The 17100-nt window shown below is 33.4% G+C and overlaps 1 protein-coding gene across 1 annotated transcript; it reads right to left on the bottom strand.

Moving 5' to 3' along the window:
• Positions 1-280: 280 nt before the first annotated feature.
• Positions 281-16562, bottom strand: LOC126830804 (uncharacterized). Its single transcript, XM_050561208.2, has 15 exons — positions 16024-16562; positions 15202-15275; positions 14428-14562; positions 12111-14008; positions 11451-11632; positions 10646-10807; positions 8608-9047; positions 7332-7423; positions 7019-7140; positions 6452-6588; positions 5827-6000; positions 5166-5349; positions 4686-4805; positions 3042-3980; positions 281-1733 (listed from the first exon to the last, which is right to left on the bottom strand). Exons 2-15 carry the CDS (start codon positions 15249-15251, stop codon positions 1644-1646), a joined length of 4725 nt encoding a protein of 1574 aa, XP_050417165.1. The 5' UTR covers positions 15252-15275; positions 16024-16562; the 3' UTR covers positions 281-1643.
• Between the last annotated feature and the right edge of the window lie 538 nt (positions 16563-17100).

Below are 17100 nucleotides of genomic sequence, written 5' to 3'. Positions count from 1 at the left end.
AAATTAGAAGCTGGTCGGTCGGACCATAGTCGGACGTCCGCAAAATTAGCATACAGAAGATATCCCCTAAAAATCCCATAGCGATATGGGATCGAATGCACAAGCCCTGTGAACAATTCGGTAAAGAACTCTTGACTTGTTGAAATTGTGGACGAACACACAAGGACAAGTCCACACCAAACGTCTACATATAAAAATGAAGAATACAATCTATATTAAAGTTTATTTTTATCAACAGATATTTTTAACAGTCAACAATAATAAAGATAGTGTGGTGATTTCTAACCAATAATTCTTAACTCATAAAATCATACAATACATACTTATATAATTATAATTTGGTCATGATCATACATATTTTTTTAAGAATAACAAATATAGAGTGCATATATTTTTAAATGATACAATATATAATTAAATAATTAATATTTTGGTCATGATAAATAATATGTGATAGGTATAAATTAATAAACAAATATAAAATCTAAATATACCCAACTACATATACACTAATAATATTACCTCTTATAGAAAATAAATAACTGGATATATATTAAAAATTAAAAAACTAATATCTAATATAAATCAACATTTATATGGCAAGATATATTCTATGGAATACAATTACTGATTATTACCGACCATTAATTTTAGACTAGGATTATGAAGTCTTTATCAAGCCCAATTACTAAATGCCAATGAAACAATTTACTCTTTAAATAAGATTTATAGTTTGGTTCCAGAACATTGACTGTAGCATGGGTCCAAGTTCAGTGATGTATATAAACTGTCAAGACAGTCTGTTAATAAAAACTAAATACATGTATTTTTTTTAATATACTAGTAATCTGTACGAACCAAAAAAGAAACATATCACAAAAATACATGTATGGCAAATAGTTTATGATAGAAGGTTAATTGAGGTAAAATAATAGAGTATCTACTAAGTTTTTCTTTAATACATAAACGTAAATATAATGTTATACATGTATGTTAAACTATCAGATTTTACTTTAATATATAAATATAAAATGAATATGTTATACATAACTTTTACAAAACCGATTACATATTACCAAACAAACGTTTAGGTACATTAAATGAAAACATTCTTTTGATTTTCAGCATATTCAAACTTACATGTAGGACAAATACCAATTCTTATATTAAAAGAAATATTCAGTCATGGTACAAGCTGTGCTCTGATCGTGTTTGAGAATTTGTTTGAGGATAGAGGCCAAACTATGGATCTTAGGTTGAAGTAAAAAGACTCTTAGTATTTGTGTTAAACCAACAGACTTGGACGGAATATAAATTTTCAATTGACTTGGTTAGTAAGACATTTCACTGTTAAATGAGAGAGAGAGAGAAATGGGGTTTAACGTCCACTCGACATAAACTAGGTCATTTCGGGACTAACACATGGTTCAAATTTATTTCAATAATTTGCATGCGCGTAGGGGTCTTTAGCAGTGGGAGGAAACCGGAGGACCCAGAAAAAACCCACAAGGTTGGACAGGCGACCCTACTCCTTGTCACGTACAACCAGGGAATCGAAACCCTGCCAGTTGACTCAATGACAGACCATATGATACAGCGTGCGCATGTTAACCCACTGTTAAATGACCAATAAGTTAACTTGGTTAGTTAGACATTTCACTATTAAAGGACCAATCAGTTGGATCATTACTAGCACCAACTTCACCAATAGCAAACCTTCTTTCAGCCATGGCCTGCAAATAAAATATATATATCAATTTAAATGAAATATTTTCATATTAATTTGCATTTTACATAAATTATGGTTTTAAACCTGCAAAATAAGAAAGATTTTGACCTAGAACAAGTAGAATTCAAACTAAACAGGTGAGTAAGATAGTCATCCATTAGCCAGGAGGTTCTGGTTCGATCCTAGAGTTGGCTGCCAAGTTCACCTGGATTTCCCAGCCCGGTTTTTCCATGTCATTGGTACAGGGTGGAGGAACAATGAACAGTATCTAGTCATTCAGATACAACGAAAACAGGGGTCATGTGTACATTTTGGCTTGTACATAAAATGAATACTTGGTTAAGGGAATTTACACAATTTGCACTGTGCAGTAAAATTTCTCTCATAGATCTAGTTGGTGCAAAAAGGTAGGATGTTAAACCCCATTCCATTTCTTTTGTGTTATGCCAAAATCCGACACACATCAGTTTAGCCTATTTATGTATGATTAATTGTAGTTAGAGCAGTCTGTGAAATTACAGCGATAAAAATACTTAACAAGTAATGCAATAAAAAAGCCATTTATAATCAATTTAACCATAATAAATATCTATGATAAAACATATTAAATCAGCTATTAATAATAATCATGGCCCAATAAACGTGGATTAATGACAATTGTTTTTCTACAAATTGCTTTATCTTTAAAAGCTGACATCAAAGCTGTAAATTGCTATGTGATGAGCTGATTACAAAAGTAGAAGTTTAGCCTGCAATAAGTCCTACTTATCTACAGGAACTGGGGCTGATGAGAGACAGAGAAATGGGGTTTAACACTAGATGATTTCGGGACTAACATATGGTTCAATTTTATTTCAATAATGTACATGTGTGTAGGGATCTTTAGATTGTGGGAGGAAACTGGAGGACCCGGAGAAAACCTATGAGGTTGGACAGGCGACCCAAACCTTTTTATGTACAAGTGGGGAATCTTACAAAAATAATTAATGGAAAGGAGATGGGATATAACATCCTAATTTCTGCACCAACAGGGCTGATAAAAAAGGCTTACACAATTAATCTAAATTATTAGTTACTTAAATAAATAATGATTCTTTGCATTTGCCTTAATGTGTACACAGGACCTCTGTTTTTGTCCAATTCAAACAGCTAAGTTATTTTATTAGCCAGGGTGGAAAATACTGATGACTGCCTCGCCTAGTCCTAGGAAATTGTTGGTTAGTGAGCCAGCACCATACTCACCGAGCCACCGTGGTTCCTGTATGTCCCAAAGCTGACCTAAAGTTAAACATTAAAATTTGTCTTTACTCACCTTCTTCAGTATTTCGGCAATAGAGGAAATGGCTTCTTTTGGTACTCTTGGTAAATGTTGTAATTGACTAGTGTGTGACACTGGCTTTAAAGCTTTCCTCTGATCTTTTAAAGCAGACACATTGACTTCAAATCGTTTTGCTGGAGTTGGTTTCCCCTTTCGTGGGGATTTTAATTTTTTGTCTTTCCTTTTGCCAACTTCTTTCCTCAAATCCTTTATCACCAATGGTTGAGGATTTCTGGAGATTGACGCTCCTGGTAAGAACAATGGAGGCGGTGGAGGAGGTGGTGCTGAAGGTACTTGCTGTGAGTGAGCAGGTATCTCTAATTCATCTCTCATACTCCAAGCTTCCTTACTCTTCTGAACATCTGTATCTGAATTGATGATTTTATTCGAAGTGCTCTCAACTTTTAATTTACTTATGGATTTTCTTGGTGATGCTTTTGGTGGATTTTTGTCTGGATGCATTTGAGCATCAACTGCTTTGCTCCTTTTTTCTGCTTCTTGTGGATCACAACTATAAGTTTTATCTGTCTGATTACCGATTTCGCTTTTAGTGTCAACTGATTTCGAAACTTTACTGTCCACATTATTTAATTCATTTTGACTTTTGCTGCTGATATTTGAATCCATTTTTCCATATTCTGTCTCAATTTCAATTTTATCGAAAGAATCTTCAGATGACACCGATTCAAGTTCATCTTCTAAAGAATCTTCTGAGATGGATGTTATTGATGAGGTCTCCTCTTTGCTGATGGAGTCTGTGTATTGTTGAACCAGGGTTTGTAAATTGCCCGATTCTAGCGTAGAATGGACCAGTGATATAATATTGCGTGTAGATTGAATGTCATTAAGGGCTATACTGGGTATGCCAGCTTCTTCAAATAATGCCCTCCATTCGGAAGGAAATGATAAATTCTCCATTGTTTTTAATATGTCCTAGAAAAAGAAAAACATTAACATGAAAATATTTATTCTTTCTTTCCCGCAATTCAAGTATTCAGATATCCTTTGATGATCCGAAATGAACAAGCTGAGTTGCCTTAGAATAAAAAATTCAACTAATATTTGCTTAAATGATGTAAACCTAAACACAGAAATTAACAGAGGTGGACTTACTCTTTCTTTCACAATATTGCTACTTTGTATGCTTCGAAAAGAAAATAATATTTTTAAGAACTTAATGAAAATTCTTTAGAAAATAAATTTTTACAAGTTACTTGAAGATGCCATTGTATTAAATGGAGAAAATTCTCAGCTTCTTTTCAAAAAATAAAGAGAGAGAGAAATGGGGTTTAACGTCCACTTGACACAAACTAGGTCATGTCGGGACTAACATATGGTTTAATTTTATTTCAATAATTCGCTTGGGCGTAGGGGTCTTTAGCAGTGGGAGGAAACCGGAGGACCCGGAGAAAACCCATGAGGTTGGACAGGCAACCCTACTCTTGCCACGTACAACTGGGGATTCGAAACCACGCCAGTCGACTCAATGACAGACTTTATGATACAGCGCACACGCTAACCATTCAGCCATCCAACCCCCCGAAATTTTTACAAGTTACTTGAAAATGCAATTGGATTAAATTGAGAAAGTACTCAGTTTCTTTTCCACAAATAAAATAAATGATATTGTGAAATTACCCTGAATATTGGCCTCTGAGAAGGTTTCTGATGCCAACATTTTTCCATTAATTCTTTTAGTTCATTGGGACAAAAATCTGGAATTTCTGGTCTTTTATTTAGTCTTACTCGTTCCAATATCTGAAGAATAAAATAAGTAATATATGAACAAGAAAACCTAAAAGAGCAGATAATAAAATCAAAAATTCGGTCAAAGCGGCTTTAGATATGAAATAAAAAATAATTCATAAAACTGGATTTTATTGTTAATATTTAGTTGTTTTTTGTTGATTAAATTCTCTGTGCGTCATTTGCATTTTGTTTTAATTAAAGATGGTAATTGTCATTTGCATTTTTTAGAACAATATCTAGTTTTACAGGACTTAATCCATGCTAAATATTCTCTATCTCCAGCTAGATTAAAGTGTAGATGATCATTATATAATATAACTCCATAATTTTTATAAATCAAATAACACTATTGCTACAAGTTATCCTTACCTGAAACATTGAACAAGCCTCATATGGATGTTTTCTGGTTAACATTTCCCATAATATTATACCAAAACTATATACATCAGCTTTAACAGTTATTTCCCCATTAAATAATAACTCTGGTGCCATCCATGCTGGTGAACCTTGGATCTCTTTATTCTGTTTAGGTGTCTTTAAATCAGAATCATGTCTGTAAGGAAATAAAATGAAATAAAATGGGATTAATATTAACAAAGCTTTATGGCTATGGATTAACTACTCATGGCTTTATTTCATGCAATGATTCAATATTCTTACATGTATCTTTATCACACCACTACTTTTAAACGTCATTCGAGAATAAAATAAAATAGGGTTTAACATCCGACTTTTCTGCACCAACCCAGGCTAATGAAGACAAGAATTTGTTATCCAGTGAGTTGAGCGAAATTTTTGTTTCATTTAATCTGATTGAGTATTGATGAAGAAAAATGTAATTTTATACAAAGTTGTAATCCTACCCCTTGAAGTCCCAAAATACACCCAGATATCAAGTTTAAAACAGTGTGGCGGTCTTTAAGGTTCCCTTGTTAATTTTTCCGTTGATATTTAATTGTCAAGCACATGCTTATTTTCCCCAATGATTGGGATGTTGAATACTGAATATTCATTGAATATGCCGACTTACTTTAACTTTGAGAAACCAAAATCAGCTATCTTGGCTCTGTTTCCAGCACCAATTAAAACATTCATTGATTTTAGATCTAGATGAAGAACTGGTGGACGATAGTTATGTAAATAAACCATTCCAGCTGTAATATCTCTAGCTATCTGATAAAACTCTACATGATCTAATGGTGACCTGTAATATAATATCTAGTTACCTTATAAAACTCTACATGATCTAATGGTGACCTGTAATATAATATCTAGTTATCTTATAAAACTCTACATGATCTAATGGTGACCTGACCTGTAATATAATATATTATATCTAGCTATCTGATAAAACTCTACATGATCTAATGGTGACCTTTAGTATAATATATTATATCTAGCTATCTGATAAAACTCTACATGATCTAATGGTGACCTTTAGTATAATATATTATATCTCTAGCTATCTGATAAAATTCTACATGGTCTAACAGTGACCTGTATACTAGCTACATGATCTAATGGTGACACATATTGTAATATATCTCAAGCTATCTGATAAAACTTTACCTTATCTTGTAATCTAAATAAGAAAATTCCTTGCCATGAAAATATATATAATTCAGCAACACATTACCATAGATATAAAATCTTACCTGTTTTGATCATGTAATATTGAGAATAGATTGCCATTAGCCATATATTCTAACAACATTAGAGGATATTTAGTTTCTGTACAGACACCCAATAACATAACAACACGGGGATGACGTAGATCACGTAGTAAACTGACCTATAAAATATATAATACAAAACAAAATGAATTGGGGTTTCATATCTTATTTTTCGGCACCAACTGGATGAATGAAAACAGATATTATCATGCATTATGCTATGAGGGGAATTTTGTCAGACAGCGGTGCTACAGGCAATTCCAATTGTCAGTGGATCTTTAATGTGCAATCCTCAGAACTAAGTCCTGGTTTGTATGGCACCAACAAAACTCTTGGTATCATTTTTTATTATATGTGAATAACTGATGACTATTCAACTATGATGTAAGACTGTTTTAATCTTGTCACGTACTGGTACAGAGTTTTGAAGACTAAAGGGGAGATAACTCTTAACAAATTAACCTCCAGACACACCAATTCCAAATAGTATTACTATTAATATTGAATGCCAGTTTTTAATAATTTGTTCTAAACTTATTACAATCCTACCTCTGCTGCAAAGTAATTTTTATCTTGTGATGTTAAAGGTACTTTAAGTCTTTTTACAGCCACTTCTGCTGCTTGATACGTTCCTCTATAAACCATAGAAAATGCTCCTTCACCCAGTAAATCTACAAAATTATAGTGAAAAAAATTAATTATGTATCTTGGCACATAACTGTTGGCAATAAATGCTCTTATTTTTTTGTTTTAATTTTTTTTTGTATTCATTTCCTAATTGCTTTTGCTTTATTTTATTTCAGTTCACTATCTAAATTAAAGATATGAACTTTGTTTTAATTCCAATAAAATCTAATTTTACCTGATTCTTTGTATACAATATCTTCTTGGGGTATTTCTGATTTTTTAACAGGATCTTTATGTTGTAGTCTTGTTAACTCTGATTGTAAATGTCTGTAAAACATAATGTTTAAAGAGCTGTTAACTCATTAAATATCTTAACCGGTTGGTAAAATATTATTATTGATTCACCATTATATGATTATACACCTACTGTACATTAGTACACATGTTCCATAAGAATGTCTTATAGTTTATTATTATAGTTTATTAAGAAAGGAGAAAAACGGCAAAAACTAAGCGGTGAGGTAGGTAGAAGGATTCTGTGTGGCAACTGTCTTCTTGAGGATCTGAATATACTTCGCGGATCAGTAAGTAATCTAAGAATAAGTAAGTAAAGGATCCCCTAACCCAGAGAGAGAGAAATGGGTTTAACGTCCACTCGACACAAACTAGGTCATTTCGGGACTAACATATGGTTCAATTTTATTTCAATAATTCGCTTGCGCGTAGGGCTCTTTAGCAGTGGGGGGAAACCGGAGGACCCGGAGAAAACCCACGAGGTTGGACAGGCGACCCTACTCCTTGCCCTAACCCAGAGACTAGTGTTGATTTAGGTGCGATTTAATGATAACATTTTGGTCTTTAATTGACCTTCATCAGATGCTTCTTTAAACAATATAAATTTCATATTGTTTTAAGAGTAAAGTATTGATTGTGATCTTGTTGATGTTTGAAGACCAAAGGGGGGTAACTCTTCACCAAACATTCTTAATAAATGAAGGACAAAAGTTATTTTTATTCTTTCTCTCCCCCCACCACCCCTTTGCATGGCGATTTTTGTTGACTTCTTAGTGTAGAATCTGGACTTTACTTCTAGTTTGTGTATCTCAAGTTTTCCATGGTGAAACACATACCTGATTTTGAGCAAGAGGTTGCCACATGTTGCTCCATCTGTGGTACTTTCATACGAAAATTTGGGAAAAGTCAGAGCCGGTGTAAGAGAATTAACATTAAAGTCAATGGGGAAATCATTGGTGATCTGTGGCCAGTTAATTAGTAAGAATCTTGTCTCCTGTGTTTTTGACCATAACAATAAACTGGGACTGATATACCTGTCATAATATTATATGTCTGAACAGAAACTTTATAGAGTAATTTACACTTTTGAAGGTCCGTTTGTAAAATAATAATTTTCAATTTGAATTTCAAAGTTAATCCCCTGCGTCCGAAAATGGTATATAGAGTTCTAATCATTTCTATAATTTGCAGCTAATTTCAGATGTTAGTATACTTACTTGATTTGTTTTCTATGCTCGTCTTTTTCTTTCCGTATTTCATCCAAAAGAGCTCTTTTACTCATGGACATAGATGCTACACTACCACGACCAGAAGATGTTTTTGATCGATTTGCTTCAGATGTTACTGATGATTTACTCTCATCAGCTATAGTTGCTGTCTTCTTACTGCCATCAATTGATGGTATAATTTCTGATAATATATTTGGGGCTTGACTAGGATCCCAGATACCTATTTCTGAATCACATCTAAAAATGTCATCAACAGGTGTGGCAGGTATAGGTGTACGTTGACTATCATCTGGTGAGCTATCCACAGGAGAGTTTTGCTGCTTCTGTTTTATCTGGTTTTCGACATCTTCTAACTGTTTTTGAAGATTTTTTACTAATGTTAAGGTCATATTTTCTTGAAGATGATCCGATGACAAAAGAGACTGAATCTGCAAAAAATGAAATAAAATCCATTCAGCTGAAGTGGCTTTAAGTGCTATTTTCTAGTTAATACTAAACCACAGTAGTTGGGTAAGAAAGACATTGGATCCCTAACCAGTAGGTCCCAACATCAGCAGCAAAAGTTTCTCAGGAGTTTCGATCAGGGTGCCATAAAGTCTGTCATAACATTCAAAACGTCAGGTATTAATTCATTAGTGCCTAACAATTTATCAGCAGGGCTGTCGGTAATTTTTCACAGATGATTAGCAGCACTGCTAATCAAAAAGTCCAATATTGCCAAATTTGATTAGCAAATTTAAAAATTGATTAGCAGTTTTTCAGTTTCAAATCAACATAAAACACCTAAATAACAAGATTATTTTAATTTTAATTGATAGCAAATGATTAGATTTCATTCTCAAGATTTTTTTAGAATGTTAGCACTTCTACAGCTAGCTGTGAACATTTCTGAATGAATGTAGACTTTTGTTAGGCCTTATGTCTGAAGCCAATTCTTGGCAGTGGCTTCTTATTTCTTCGTTAGAAAACAATTTCGTCTGCTTTTTATCGTGTGTTATTATTTTTGTTCAATCGGAAGCACGCGGTATTTTACGAATAATCTCGATTAACTAGACGCACGCGATATAAACAATAATAGTTTACGGGAATTCTTACTTTGATTTCTCACTTTACAATACGTTTACACGTATTTATTTTTTATATTTTATTGACAATACGTGGGGGATACACTGAATTTATTTTTTTTTCAAATTGAATACTGATATAATTACTCGAAATTGACATGTCTCGCAACGTGAGTGGTACTACTTGATTCCCTATTTCCGGTTTAATAGTCCCGATTCATAGAGTTATGTCCCTGTAATATATAGTATCATGAATTGAGTCTGGGCAGTTCGAGAAGAAAATGTCACACGGAGAATTCCGTTTTGTTTATAAAATTTATTTGATATTTTATACGCGTTGAAAGTGTTGAGAAATGTGGATAAATCTTTGTGTCAATATCCAAAATGACAGGCATATTATTGATTCGCAGTTACTGCGAATCAAAAACGTTAGATTTTAATTTTTGATTAGCAACGGACAAAATATGTATCGCAAATTGCGCTGCGATACTGGTTGTCGCCAGCCCTGTTTATCAGATACAACTAAACTTATTATATCCAGGTTTGATTCCAGTAAATATCATAATATGCTCAAATCGTGCCAAAAAACAAAAAAAAACATCTTAGATATCCGAATATTCACATCTATTATAAAGGCTAAAGTGTCTTATTCTGGGAGTAGTGATGTGACTCTCCAATCAAAACATTGACAAAATATCAGAAGACTTGACCATTAATGTCTGACTTCAAAAATCTTATAAGATTCTCCAGTAGACTTTTATTTCGTGGTAAATTATGTGGGGCTTGAAAAGGAGGTTAAATATTCCTGCTCTATTTAACATCACATTATGTCACTGCTATAGGTATAAAATACACAGATTTTAGGCCCCAAATTTCCCTGATTTTGTCTCAATATCACAAGATATATTACATGTATGTATGAATACTTCCTATAATTCACAAAAATGTTATTTGATGCCTACCATAGACCTGACTTGTTCTGGACTAATATCTGATTGTGATGTATCTGTTGTCTGTGTTGCTGTGTGTGGTGTTGTAGTTCTGGATGATAAACAAGTTATATATTTATCTAACGCTGTTGATCGACCCGTTACTTCATCATCATCTTCTTCATCATCATCAATCTGAAAAAAAACCACATTAATTTCATTGAACATTAAGGTCAAGAATAAAGCAATGGCCCAAAACTCCAAAAGTGACTAATACTACACATGAGGGGGTCATTGCAGTCAAGCCATCAGGGCACTTGACAGTGACTAGAATCTTGCGAGTTTGAATCCTTGCATGGATCAAGAAAAAACTTCAGGATTATTCAAATACAGCCTTCAGTTGTGAAAATGTGCCTAGTAATTCGAATGGCACAAAAAGCTGAGGTCCTCCAGTCCATCTCATGTACACACTGGCATTTACATAAAATAGATCCTGAAAGTTGCAACTCGAAGAGTAAGTGGAAATGCTGATGTGTGGAAAAAATATTCCCATAGTAACCATAGAAATAAAAATTGCCAAACATGTGACTGATGAGATCTTTAACACCATTCCTTTCCTTTTTTTATTTCAACTAATAAAGAATTAGCCCCCTCCCCCCCAAAAAAATATTATTTCTTTTTGCCAGCATCAACATTCTTCCAGAATTTGTGAATTGGTGATAGCATGGGTGACTATATGCATGTGCAATGAACAATAGGTGATACCCTCAATGTCTACCCACAGCTCATCCCTTACACCTGATTCTTGTTAGGGTTTTAAAAAAGTTTTAATGTTTACCAAAAAGATATCTGACTCTACGGATGGAAGCGTGACAGTTTTCTGTTCCTCTCGTTCCTGATGTTTAGCTGCCAACATATCACGATGGTGTTTCTGTTTCTGTAATATTTTCTCTTTCTCTTTAAGTCTTCGCTTCTCTTCTTTCTCTTTTTCTGTTTTTCTCCGAACAGCTGCAGCAACACCTGTTAATATACAGAAAGATCCATTTAAACCTTAATTAAAATACTGAATCTAAAACAATTTAGGGAGTCATGCACCATGCTGCTCACTAAACATGAGGTCCTGGGTTTGATCCAGGTGTTGGGTTAGAAAGTTCCTTGGGATTTTCCAGTCTGGGTGCAAGATGGAAGGCCCATCAAGGAAAGATGAAACACTGAGGTTACATGTACATGTATGTGTATGCCATTAGCATCACATTAAAGATCCCTGTCAGTTGGAAATTCAAATAAACTGTACCACACCTGTCCAGGCAATGTTTCCCTCATACATGTAGCACACTGTGTGGCATTGATAAAGCCAGTGTCAAGATTTAACCGAATTTGCCCCAGAATAATTTAAACTATGAATTATCTATGAAAACAGTGCATTAGTCAATTCTTTGATAAAAGAAATTAAACTTGTTTCCGAGAACATATTATAAAAATATAATCTACAATATACCTGCTTCAGCTTTTTTCTGAACAACTTCTCTTGATCGACTATTACTTCTAGCTCGTAACACTGGTTGGGTTGTCTTTCCTTTTTTATCATCTGTTTCATTTTTCTGTCCATTTTTGCTTGTTGATCTATGTCGCGTATGAACTGTTTTATTTTTCACATCGCATTTTAACAGAGAACTATCTTCACCATTCTGGACTTTTTCACGACGTGATTGTCTTTTAGCACTATTTGGTTGATATTTAAGTGTTTCTGTAGGAGCTTTATGATCCTCACTGTCTAAATTGTGTTGGATTAAAGACTTCAATGAAGGAGTTAATTTTAACGTTTGAACTCCGTGTAGAATTTTATTTGTAACTGAAGCACTAGAAAAATTCATTTCCAGGACTTGATCTTCTGTGAGGAATTTCATAACAGCCATACCTACATTGTTTTTTGCAAAAATCAGAGCATTCTTTTGAACATCTTCAATACCAAGATTACGTAACCAGGCTTTCACAAATCTGTCAGTTTTCACAACTGACGATTTCTTACTATTTTTTTTAGTCAGACTTGTAGGCTGTTCGTTAATTATTTCATCTGATGTATCTGATTTAGAAATTTTTGCACTCAGTTTGGGACTATGTAATGATTCTGTGATTTGACTAAATGCCTCAAGAGGTGTTTTGTCATTTGGGGTTTTCAATAAGGGGAGATTATCCATATGTTGTGATGAACTTTCTGGCAGAAGTTCAATATCAGAACTATAGTCACTGGTTGAGACATTTGTTGGCTTGTTGACATTTTGACCTGAAACTGAATGCCCTGGTGTATGGTTTTTGGAATTAGCACTTGACACACCACTCTGCGGATCTACATTTTCAAAATCATCTTCAGAATCACAAGAATCGCTAAAGTTAAACTTATCACTAACGCGATGTATGAAATCCAAATTTAACTGTAAACTATCATCTTGTAATAACTCAGATAATTTTTTTTCGTCGTAAACATTATTTACTGCGGAACCAGTAGAAGATATTACTTCCTGTTCATTGTTAATTTGATGTTGTCTGTTTTCGTCTTCTCGTTCTTGATCAGCTTTTATTCTTGACAAAGTTCTATTCAAACCTAACACTTCTTCTTGGGGTTCACTTAGGTATTTCTGGGAGCTTAAAATATCCTTATCCACTATTAGTGCAGTAGCTTCATTTAAATCATCTGCTCGCAGTGCGTCTTCATTTTTAGAAACATAATCCAAATTTGGATCAAATTTCTCCAAATCATTAATAACTGTTGCTGGTTCAGCCCTTCGGAAAATCCGTAATTTTGAATTTTTTATTGGTTTGGGTTTCTCTGGCTTCTTGTCTATTCTGCTTCCAAAACCTATTTCAGGCTTTTTGGCATGTTTCCGTTCTTTGACTTGATTTTCAGAATATTTCAATGATCTGTGAATAACTTTAGCACTTAACTTCTCTAAAACTCGATCCTTCTTATCATCTATTTCTAAATAATCCGTATTAAATAGTGATTCGTCATCCGTATCTTGGTTAGAAAAACTACCTACTTTTGATTTTATTGCATTCTGATTTTTACTGGAAGATGGCCGACTTAAACCAGAAGAACTGGTCATCATTTTCTTTTTTTGTCGTGACTTTGCATCCTTTCTGATGTCCTTTTGAATTTTTTCGCTCAATTGATATTTTTCCTCCAACATCGCTCGTTGTTTGTCAATTTCTAATTTCAGCTTCTCTAAATCTTCAATTGTTTTTATTTTGGGTTTTTTAAGGCTTGCTGATGTTGGTCTGCTCATGTTGATTTGAGGACTGGTTGAAGATGAAGAACGATCAAGATCTGTTCCTGTTTTGTAAGTGGTTAGTTTACCTGTTCCACCATATTGCCATCTGGCTCCTCCTATCTCATTCCTGAATTTCATAATAAAATATTTTTATTTATATCAATTAGTAGGCCTAAATGTAAGTTACACAGGTGGATGGAGAGAAGTGAATATGGATGTTTGCAATAGGCCTTTCACTTCAAAATTTTGCCAGCTGGTCAAATTTTAATGTATATGTACTTTGTTTACAAAGATATTTTTTCACAGCATTATCCAGTTTTTGAATTCATGTCATTATGTGTTTCTACGCATAAAAACTATAAATTTAACAGTATTTATTGTGTTTAAGCTGAAATGCTTTCAAATTCAAATTTTGTGTCTGTAAATTGGCTGTTAGGTATATTCTCCAACTGGTCAATTTACTGCCAGACATTCAAGACTGTGTCTACATGTTATCTTCAAGACAGCGGAAAACATAATTTCAATTAAATATTTTCAGACACTAACCTGAGTTGTCCTTGAACTGTCTTCTGGTCAGCTAATTTTAGATTGTGGTGTAACTGTAGAGCTTCATTAAGTTCAGATACATCTTGATGTAATTGTTCATTCTCTATAACTAGATTATTATGGATATTATCATTTCTGAAAATGAACAATAAAATATATTCAGATAGGACATGAAAATTATCAATCAACTGTATTTATTATCTTTTATGGTTAAAGTCTTTAAATTTCTAATTCTATGGCATTATTTGACCTCAATCAAATACATGTAGGTTTACTTTAACTCCTTCAAGATGGCAAAAATGTGTTAGTCAACTTTTCACTACATACACGTACCAGTGAAATTTAACACACCAATTACATGTAACTATTCTTATTCTTAGCTACCAATGTGCTTTTATATCTGTACTGAAAGCCACTGATGATTTTTCGTATTTTTGGGCCAATATCTGTTTTTTAACGGCTAAATGTACTTAAATTGATTATGTAGCGTTTAAATTAAAAAACAAAACAATCAAAAGTATTGAATTCAATTCCTCCTATTCAAAAGTGGTCCAACAAAATATTTTACCTATGACCTGTAGGTGACGCTGGCTTATTGATATATTGTCTGCATAAGCTACAGAAATTTGAACTATTTTTGGCCTGATATTCATTTGACTTGAGAGCTTCAACTTTTGAGATACATGTAAAGTACATGTATTTTGCAAGGGATTATTTTTGTAGGCATGTTTGTCATCCAATAAATGAAAATATTATTTGATGTAATTATTGTACCTGTTTAATGCCTTGTGTCTTCTATTATATGACATTCTGTAAAACACCATATATTCAAAATGTCATAGTAGCATCTACAAAATAAATATTATATAGTGGTTACTGTACATGTACTGTGGTACACAATTTGAACCATAGACATCAGATTCTACAATGTATATGGTTAGGTATGCTGCAAAAGAAATTGGCATTATATACATGTAGTTGGTGAATAAATGAAATTAAATGGGGGGTTAACATCCTACTGTTCGGTACCGACTCGGCTGATGAACACAGGCATATGCCATGCAATGTGTTATGGAGGAAATTTTGCCTGGACAGCAGCTCTACAGTTTACTCTTATTTCTAATTCCCATTGTTAAGGGATCTTTTACATGCACGCTATTTTGTACACTTCATATGATTGAACAAACTTTTATTGTGCTATACAGTGGCAGTGTCTCACCCATCCCTCTATACTTAATAATTCTGTACAATACTGATTTGGACATTGAATAACCAAGTATTAAAATACAGATCCTTAGACTGATTAGGGCTACCCAAACCCTCAAGGCAATATGAAACAGTTTTCAAAGGATTAATACACCAAAGTTCACATAAATATATTCATAAATATATTTGCAGTGACAAACCCCCAAATTGCGCTGTTTTGAATGTCTGTTGATGTGTTCATTATCCACCACATGAATATTAATACAGGTTGACTCTTTAGAATTTAAGAGAAAGTGAAAAATGTCAATTTGCATTCCAAGCTGTGCAGATACGGTACATATGTATGTATGCATACTTGAAAGATTCAACTCATATATCAAAGATAGTTACCTATAATATGTACTGCGATATATGTAAAAGTTTTCGTATTCTAGCCTACAACTGGTATATTTCATATAACTATGCAATAAATTCTTGAATATTCATGCAGAATAAAACACTACCAATTCGGAAACACTTGATCTCCCACCAAATCTTCGATACTGATATCTAATTCTTCAAATTCCAAATAATTCTTAAACTAAGTCTCCTTTTATGAAGGTCCTTTAGAAGAATCGTTTCTGCTATTAGGCAGAAAATAGCTATTGAGAAAAAATCACACATATATCCATCAATTCACTGTTAGTCTCACGCCATTTTTAATCTTATCTGCGGTTTTCAAGACAAGCATGTATCAACTCGATTGATTTCCTGACGGTGGCATCTGCCTTCATGAATTTTTAATATGGCGTACAGTTATTTTGAGTTAATTGCTGAAAAATTGCTGCAAACATTCTAATTTAATTATTGCGACATGTGTTTGTTTCCCCAAAACTGTCAATTTAATTACTTTCAAAATTATAGACTTTTGACATCCATTTTCATCGTTTGTGATGTTTTAGCGTCCATAGTAATCCGAAGCAGGCGTGCTAATTCAGGTATTTTGTTTACACCTGTATAAAGCGACACCTATGTAAATAAAGCTACTGTGAGAGGGATAACTCTTTGATGTTAATTATCTCACCCGAGCGACAACTATACAACATCTGTTAATATTTTATGCACATTGTTAATACCATACCAATAAATAAAATAGAATTTATGGACGATTGACTTATTTCATTATCTTTTATAAATAAAACAATTTCTCTTAAAAAAAAATGGAAGAGGAAATAAATCATTAAATCGTGTGTGGGATGTATGAAATGACATAAAGATGTGTGCTGTTGTTGTATACATGTACATATTATTATAAAATTTAAGAAGTTTTCGAATTAATATGAAATGGTGTTAGGTTGTTCTATTGACTACATGCATCTGCGGATTAGAGGGGGTGCGAGTCTGAATAGGCTGAAGCAATAAAGCACCCAAATTATTGTTGGGGCCCCCAAAACTAGCTCATACTCATAGAAAAAACCAAGTTGTCTT

Source organism: Patella vulgata, chromosome 8 (assembly GCF_932274485.2).
Source record: "Patella vulgata chromosome 8, xgPatVulg1.2, whole genome shotgun sequence".
In the NCBI taxonomy this organism is placed as follows: Eukaryota; Metazoa; Mollusca; class Gastropoda; family Patellidae; genus Patella; species Patella vulgata.
This window is presented reverse-complemented; position numbering and strand designations above follow the sequence as displayed.

Excerpts from the sequence above, each read along its gene's own strand:
- LOC126830804 (XM_050561208.2), bottom strand. The coding sequence starts at position 15,251 with ATGGTGTTTTACAGAATGTCATATAATAGAAGACACAAGGCATTAAAC. Across the intron at positions 6,589-7,018 it reads AAAATTACTTTGCAGCAGAG|GTCAGTTTACTACGTGATCT; the intron begins GTAGGATTGTAA and ends TATATTTTATAG. Across the intron at positions 4,806-5,165 it reads AGGCTTGTTCAATGTTTCAG|ATATTGGAACGAGTAAGACT; the intron begins GTAAGGATAACT and ends TTTATTCTTCAG.